Genomic DNA, 7,631 nt, shown 5'->3' with positions numbered 1-7,631 from the left:
ACCTTTCAGCCTGCAGAATTCCTAATTTCTGTTCTAAACCCCCATAATTCCTTAATCCTGCAAATGCAACTATATTGACAGAAAATTGTTTTAAGGAGGAAAGGAGGAGACTTAAAGATTAAGAGAATAGAAAAGTGCTGTGAGTTCCCTACTGTCCACAGGAACATCTGTGCAATCTTGCATGAAAGGCTGGCTTTGTGGTGTCAGAAATTGAGAGCTTTTCTCTTTTGTGGCACTCATCCAGGGCAGCTCTCAGAGTTTTTATTCTTGTCTGCAATTCTCACTTCAGAAGGAAAGATAACACTCCTTACTGTGCCTCATCTATTTGCAGAACAAGCTCTGCAGAGTGCAGGAGGTCCCTTTTAGGACCAGATCTGTTCTGCAAAGTTGTGCTGGTGTCACTGCTCCGCAGATGGGGTTGGGAAAAATCAATCCCCTCTCACAGAAATCACATTGTTAAAATTCTTTCTGGCAAGGATATTAACCCCCTGGTCTTTCCATCCTAGTTCTGCTGTGAAAATGAATGGTCATTTACAAACCATTAGCATTCTTTCAAATCAAAATATAATCACATCTTGCTACTTTCAAAGCCTCTGTCTCTCAGCAATCTCATTAATTATCACAGACAGGTGTTTTTCAACAAAAGATCCTTGCATTCTCTCTTCTTCTCCAGCCTCCTACTTGAGCTAATGAAGCTTCAGTGATGTCTGTAGAACAATGGAGCAATTTCTATAACTGCAGGTTGGAGAGAAAAAATAAGGGATGGTAATTGAGGAGGGGCTGGAGGAGAGGCTGTGGAGCAGAGTTCCTCTGCCTGTGCAAAGAGATCTCTCATTACTGGTGATTAGGGAGGAAGCATTTAGAGAGACAGAAGAAAGTAGCTGTGCTAAAATAAAAAATGTTTTTTTTTGATAGTTTATTGATATACAGATGCTGCTGTAGGAAAAGACCACAGACCTCTTTAGGGCAGCCTTTATGTCCTTGAGTTAATGGAGTGGAGATTTGTATCAGGAGAGGGGAACTGGCATCACCTCCACTCTGCTCCTGTGGGAAGTCTCTTATCCAAAAAGCTCCCTGGCATGACTTGCAGCTGCCTGAATGCTGTTTACCAACACTCCCTGCATAAATTGGATGCTTCTCTCTGGAATTAGCCAGGTTTCTTTTCTCTGTGGAGACGTGCTGTGGAAATGAAGCCTGTGTGGTTCCCCAAATATTTGAATCATATTAATTATTACAGCAAGTCCTCCTTCATGGCTGTTGTAAACAAGTCCTGCCTGCTTAGCTTTTGCCAAGACAATAGGAAAGAGGCAATTTTTTTTTAGCCTGTAAAAATAAATGATACACAGGTGTTTTGCTGGGCTGGATGACAAGCACCCCTGCCTCATCCAGTGGTTCTGCATTTTCATAATTCATACTGGATTATGCCTAGAAGCTCCCCAGCCACTGCCTCTTCCAAATGTATATAGACATTTATATTCTGAACACTGACAATCAGCAGAATCCAAATACTCTTTTAAGCATATTTGAATTAGTCATCAGCTACTCTGAAACTTCAGAGCAGTTCCCAACATTTTCAGTATGAAAACCAGGCTTAGGTGTGACCTCATGTCCAAGCATAAATAGTTATTTTTCCTTTTATCTGGCAAAGCAAGGGCTCTTATTTCAGGAAGGAATATAAGTATCTTCCCTGCAAAATCCAACAATGAATAAAATTACTTTCAGCCAAGTATAGATAATTCTGCCCACATGGAGGTCAGAGACCATGAAAATACTGTGCGAAAAGCTCACAAGGAAATATATTCTTTTCTTCCCTCTGGAAAAGGAAGGTGTCACACCAGGCACCTTTTTTAATCAGAATGGATGATCCAGTAGTTTCACCTCTCCTGCTGAACTGAAGAGAACTACAGCTGGAAACTGGTGCCTTGGGCATGTTATGGCTTTGTCATTTTTGAGTAAACCAGTGAAGTTTGTGAGTTATAGGAAGAGTTAATTCTGATGGAACCTCTCCAGATCCCAGTTGCACGTAACATGCTCTGGAAAAGACCAGAAGCTGGAGAGAACTGAGTGATGTGCACTCACCACATCCTCAGGGGGCTCTCAGGAACCTGCTCACCACAGGTAAGGGACACTCAGCTGTTTCAGGAGCTGGTTTTACTGTGACATGAGTATCTGCCTCCTCAGGTAAACCCATGGATGTTTTGCTTCCAGGTGGATTTTATCATTTCTGACAACACCTTTTTCACCATAAAATATGCAGCAAGCTTCTTATAAAAATACTTTATTGAAGTTTTGAGAAGGGAGCAGACACAGGGAAAGGTACTAGCAGGCTCAACATTTATCCTGTCAATTCACAGCACACATACTTTGAGGGGTGAATTTTAACCCATATATAACAGCCTGACAGAACATGTCACAAGTCTGAAATATCACATACACAGGACAAGACATCATTTAAAACCTGACTTCAGTGACAATACTCATCTACTTGACAAATATCACTGAGATACAGTCTGATGGCATTTTCTTTTTACTTTTAGCAGCAGCCAAGGGCAGTTTGCTTGCAGCAGCAAAATGTAATTGGCGATCACAACATCATAAGCTTTTGGGTACTGCTTTACAATATTTGGGTTTCTATTTGTAAATGGAGTTTTCAGACTTAGGATCTTGAGCTCCCCTGTGCAATACTGTTAAATGCAAGCATTTGCCATGGCAACTAATTACTTATTTGTGTTACTACATCTCTGAGCAGTGCCAGCAGTGGAATTAATCTACTTTTTGGTCATACTGCCTCTGTGCCCAAAGAGGCTGCAGAACAAATGGGCAACTGTGATGGAGCATGAGATGAGAAGCAGACTAAAATGACCAGGATTTTTTGGTAGGACCAAGGCTAGAGCCCTGGTCTCTTGAATCTGGTGCTCTGTCTAATTAGTTGACAGCTCTAAAAAAAATTTCAAATTAAACAGTAAAAGAATTGATGCTTGTGTTGACTGAATCAGCTCAAGCTAGGTCTCCAATCATGTGAGGTATTTTAAAAGAAAGAATGCAAGAGTTCTGAAACTTGAAAAATTTAAGAGGTCTGAAAGGAACATTTTAAAAAGGAACATAACAAAAACAACACAAGATTTGCTTCTGTCTGAGCTTGTCATTCCCTAACACAGTGCCAGAAGAGTATCTTTAAGATCCTGCCGGAGAGATTTGAAGATGTCTTTGGGTTGTCAGGATGGAGTCTGTGGAGAAGCTGGCGCTGTGCTGGCACCTTTCCTTTGCCATGGGCACAGAAGCCTTTCCTAGGGCCCTTGCAGGGCTGGTTCCTGCTGCATGGCTCTGGCCAGCAGGGAAGCACCCCCACAGGAGCCCTGGGCAGTTCTGAAGCAGGCAGGGATCAAGCAATGCCAACAGCATGATGCTCAGTGCCTCAGAGCCTGGCTCTAAACTCCTCAGGGCAGAGATTTGCCCCTTCTTGGGGTGTGGAAGGGACATCTATTGCACCCCATGAAACAGGGATCCAGATTATGGCTGCAGTTGCTGTAACAAAAATGGTAAATGAGATGTTTTCCTTCTGAGGTTTGTTCTTTTCTTTCTGTATCATCATCATCATCTATGTGTAGTAGGTGTGAGGAAAAATCTCTCCCATTTATGAGGAAGATCAGGTCTGCCAACAGCTAAGCTGTCGTTTAGCACAGTACTTTAATCCAGATATTTATTTTTATTAGCTTTTTCTTTTCAGTTTTCAGTTTATTGGAGCAAAATGCTGGTGCTGCTCAGGCTGTCTAGGTGGCAGCAGAGCTCTTTTGTGGCACCTGCAAGTGGCAGACACAGATTTCACTACCCGTGGTTAATGTCAATAAACCCCTTTATCTTGCTCTGCGGTGGGCTTGTTTGTTGATGAACTAAAATAAGTTAATAGTGGGCTCTCTTCTGCCTTCCTCACCTGCCCCACACCACTGCTCCTGGGCTCTTCCATGGAAATAAGCTCCAGTCCCACACCAGTACAGCAGAAGTAAATCAAGGCTTTTCTCATCCTCACACTGGGCTGACTTCACCCTCAGTAGTTCTGAAGGGCATAGTGAGGCTGAATCTTCAGCTTCTTGGGACAAAGGAGTTTAATAAAAGCCCTTCTGAAGCTGGAGTGGCAGAGAGGGTACAGGACAGGGTTGACAGCTGAGTTGATCCACAGGAGCCAAAAAGAAGCCTCATACCAGAACTCAGAGATGCACTGGCCATGGCAGCCAGCACGGATGATCATCAGGAGAGTGTACGGTGCCCAGCAAATCCCAAAAATGCCCACAATGATTGCCAGGGATTTGGCCACTTTCTTGTCTCTGGAGAGCCTGAAGTGTTGAGTTGTGCTCTGGGACACAATCTTCACCCGTTTCTCTGAGGACAGAGTGGAGGCTGAAGCTTTGCAGCTCTTTTTGTTGCAACACTTGGGTTTCCTGGAGCTCTCCGAGCTCGTTTCCAGCAGGTCTTTGGCATCCAGGCTGGAAGTGGAGGCTGCTGCTTGAGCTCTGCTCTTAGAGAGGTCGAGGGTTTCAGCTGACTCCTTCTGCTCCCACTTACAGCATTTCAAGGAAAGCTTTGCCTCTGGGCTCCTTTCCATCTCTTCGGTGAAGGACTGGCTGTGCACCTCGTGGAGAACATCCAGGCGCATTTTGGTGCGCTTCTGGATGTTCAGGTAAATGCTCAGGTTGAAAAACATCACGCTGATGAAAGGGGTGAAAAACTCCAGCGTGGAGGCTGTCATGAGGAAATACCAGTTGTAGAAGAACTCAGCATAGCATTCCCCACTGGGGATGATGCTCTGGCCTGAAATGTACTCCCAGCTGATAATGGCAGGTCCGTACAGCAGGAATGCCAACACCCACACCATCACCATCTTCAGCACTGCTTGCCTGGTGTTGCCTTGCTGGGCTCTGTAGGCGACCTGCAAGAAGAAAGCCTTGTCTTACACACAGTCCCACACCCCAGCTGGCTGAGGCTCCTCACAAATGGACTATTAGCATTCCTGGTAAAGTTGCTAGGCAATCCCCCAGCAGTCCAACAAATTGATATGCCATAGGCAACAGGAGCAATTGCTAGATAAATCACACTCTTACAGGGAAGATTTAGAACACCCATTTTACAGCTCCAAAATATGGTGTCTGCTAAGTGGAAATGTACTGATTTGGTTGGAGCTGGCAGCCGTCTGCACCCACCACTTACCTGAGCTGTCCCAGCTACTCCCTGTAAGTCCCAAGGAGAGGGACTTGACCAACTCCTGGGCTAAATCTGTGCTGTATTTGTAATCAGGGAACAAGTAAACAGCAGTGGGTCAGATCTGCTGTGAACTGCTCATTACCTCCTGCAAAAGGCCGAGCATTTTGATCTCTCACACTTTCAGGGACCTCTCCACATTCCCTGCCAAAGCTGGCAGTGCTATTTACTGCTGTGAAGCTGTGAGTCTGACTGTAATCCACTTGTTTGTCCTGGGGATAATAAGCTCTTGCAAGTTAGTTTAAAGTCTGCTTACCTGGCTCGCTTGCTTGCACACTACTACCCTGTCACCTGGGAAGGGAACACCTGCACAACGGGGACTGAGCCTTAAGTGATTTAATTATGCCAGGAATGCTAATCTGAAACCACAGCTGAATTATGCATTTGTGGATGATTATTGCCTCTCAGGCTGAAAGATTCATAATTTCTGGAGGATTCAAAGAACTTTTAAGTATTGCAGACAATCTGGAGAATAAAGCAGGAGGAGAGTAATGTCCCTCTCAGCTGCCATGACAGGACTCACCGCTCTTGTCACCGAGAGGAATCTGTCGTAGCTAATTAGTACGATGTTGAAGACCGAAGAGGTGCACAGCAAGTAATCAACCACCAGCCAGAGTTTGCAGAGGCTTCTCCCGAAGATCCATCTCCCCGTCAGCACATAGGGCACGTAGAGGGGGATGCAGAAGGCACCTGCAAGCGGAGGGGTCGGTCCCGGTGAGAGCCGGGCTCTGCCCCGGGGGGGACCCGCGGCTGCCGGGGGCTCCTTCCCTCTGTGCGCCCGGGACTGCGGGAGGGGACCGGGACTGCGGGAGGGGACCGGGGGCAGGAGCGGAGCCCGGGGGAGCAGCCGGGCAGCCCGAGTCGCTGCCGGTGCCGGCGGGCGCCCCGCGGGCGGCACTTTACCTACGAGGAAATCCGAGATGGCCAGGTTGAGGAGGAAGAAGTTGTTCTGGGTGCGCAGGCTGGAGTCCGCCACGAAGGCCAGCATGACCAGCGCGTTGCCCGCCACGGTGACGGCGATGAGCAGGGCCATGAGCGCGCCCAGCGCTGCCGTGCCCGCGGCCGCGAAGCGCCCGGCGGCGGCGGAGCCGTTCAGCGCCGCGCCGCTCTCCATGCCCGCACCGCTCCCGCCGCGCCGCCGCCGCCGCGGGGCTGCTGCCCCTCCCCGCCCCGCCCGCTCCCGCCTCCCGCTCCGGCCCCCGGCACCCTCGGTACCCCCGAGCAGCCCCGAAACCCCCAGAGCATCCCTAAATCCGCCCAAGCGTCTCTGCGTGCCACGAGAGCAGCCCTGAGCATCTGCACAATCCCACGTAGCTTCTCAGCCCCGGGAGCATCTTTGTACTACCCAGAGCATCCCTTCATTCCTCCAGGGCACTCCTGAGAATCCACACATTCCCCTCTCAAGCTTGTAACATCCTTGCATTACCCCGGAGCATCCCTGATCCCCCCCTCCCGGAGCATCTTCTCCCATTTCCCTTCCCTTCTCAACGCTGGAGCATCACTGCATTACCTCAAAGAATCCTTGCCACCCCCTAGAACATCTCTACATTCCTCTTTCCCCTCTCAACTCAGAAGCATTCCCGTGTTCTCCCAGAGCATCTTTGCATGCTGCACAGCAACATTCCTGCATCTCTCCAAAGCATCCACCATGAGTTTATTTCTCCTGCCGTGGAGTTTGTGCCTTAATGAACAGAAGTGAGGTCAGAACTTCATTTGCCTTTTAATCAGCCAGGAGAGCTCCCTGGGCAGGTGGAACACAGAGGGTGATGATCTTGCCTCTGCTCCTCATGGGCAGCAGGAGGAAGAGGTAAAACTGCCAAGTGCAGGTAATTCTTGGTCTGCAAACCAAGGAGTCCTTGTGGTTCCCAGTCCCAGCTCCAGGAAGGTGATTAACTCTTCCTTCTTCCACCACTTGTTCACCTTTCACAGCTAAAGAGAATAATTTCTGTCTGAGGACTTGTTTCAGCTGGTGATTCTGCAGGATGAAGTCACCTCCCACTGCACAACCCCTGTGCACGGTTCCTGCTCCAGGTGGCAGGACAGAAAACATCCCCACAGGTATTGCCACAGGGGCAGGATCAGTTCTGCTATCACCACCTCTGGAGAACAGCACAGGGATGTGCAGAGCAGCAGCTGCAAACACGGAGAAGGGTCCAGGCTGGAGACCCTGAGCAGGCACCCTTCTGTCTGGGGAATGCGAGAAACAGAGAGAACATCAGCTAAGCTAGAAAACTGTGCAAACCCAGAAACAAGCCTGTAGTTAAGGCCCAGGGGGTCTGCCACCTTCTGATTGCTCCAGAAGCTATTTTCACCTCAGGAACTACTACAGCCTCACCGAATTCCTCTTGAAACACGCAGCCACAGCCTCTGCCCTGCCG

The 7,631-nt window shown here is 48.3% G+C and overlaps 1 protein-coding gene across 1 annotated transcript; it reads right to left on the bottom strand.

Annotated features, from left to right (window-relative positions):
- Positions 1-2,262: 2,262 nt before the first annotated feature.
- On the bottom strand, positions 2,263-6,398 carry HRH3 (histamine receptor H3). Its single transcript, XM_071446811.1, has 3 exons — positions 6,157-6,398; positions 5,777-5,943; positions 2,263-4,924 (listed from the first exon to the last, which is right to left on the bottom strand). Exons 1-3 carry the CDS (start codon positions 6,365-6,367, stop codon positions 4,046-4,048), a joined length of 1,257 nt encoding a protein of 418 aa, XP_071302912.1. The 5' UTR covers positions 6,368-6,398; the 3' UTR covers positions 2,263-4,045.
- Positions 6,399-7,631: the final 1,233 nt, after the last annotated feature.

This window comes from Agelaius tricolor, unplaced genomic scaffold (assembly GCF_023055355.1).
Source record: "Agelaius tricolor isolate 1412-34295 unplaced genomic scaffold, bAgeTri1.0.p SCAF_23, whole genome shotgun sequence".
Taxonomy (NCBI): domain Eukaryota; kingdom Metazoa; phylum Chordata; class Aves; order Passeriformes; family Icteridae; genus Agelaius; species Agelaius tricolor.
Note: the sequence above shows the minus strand (reverse complement) of the source record. Positions and strands in the feature narration are given on the sequence as shown.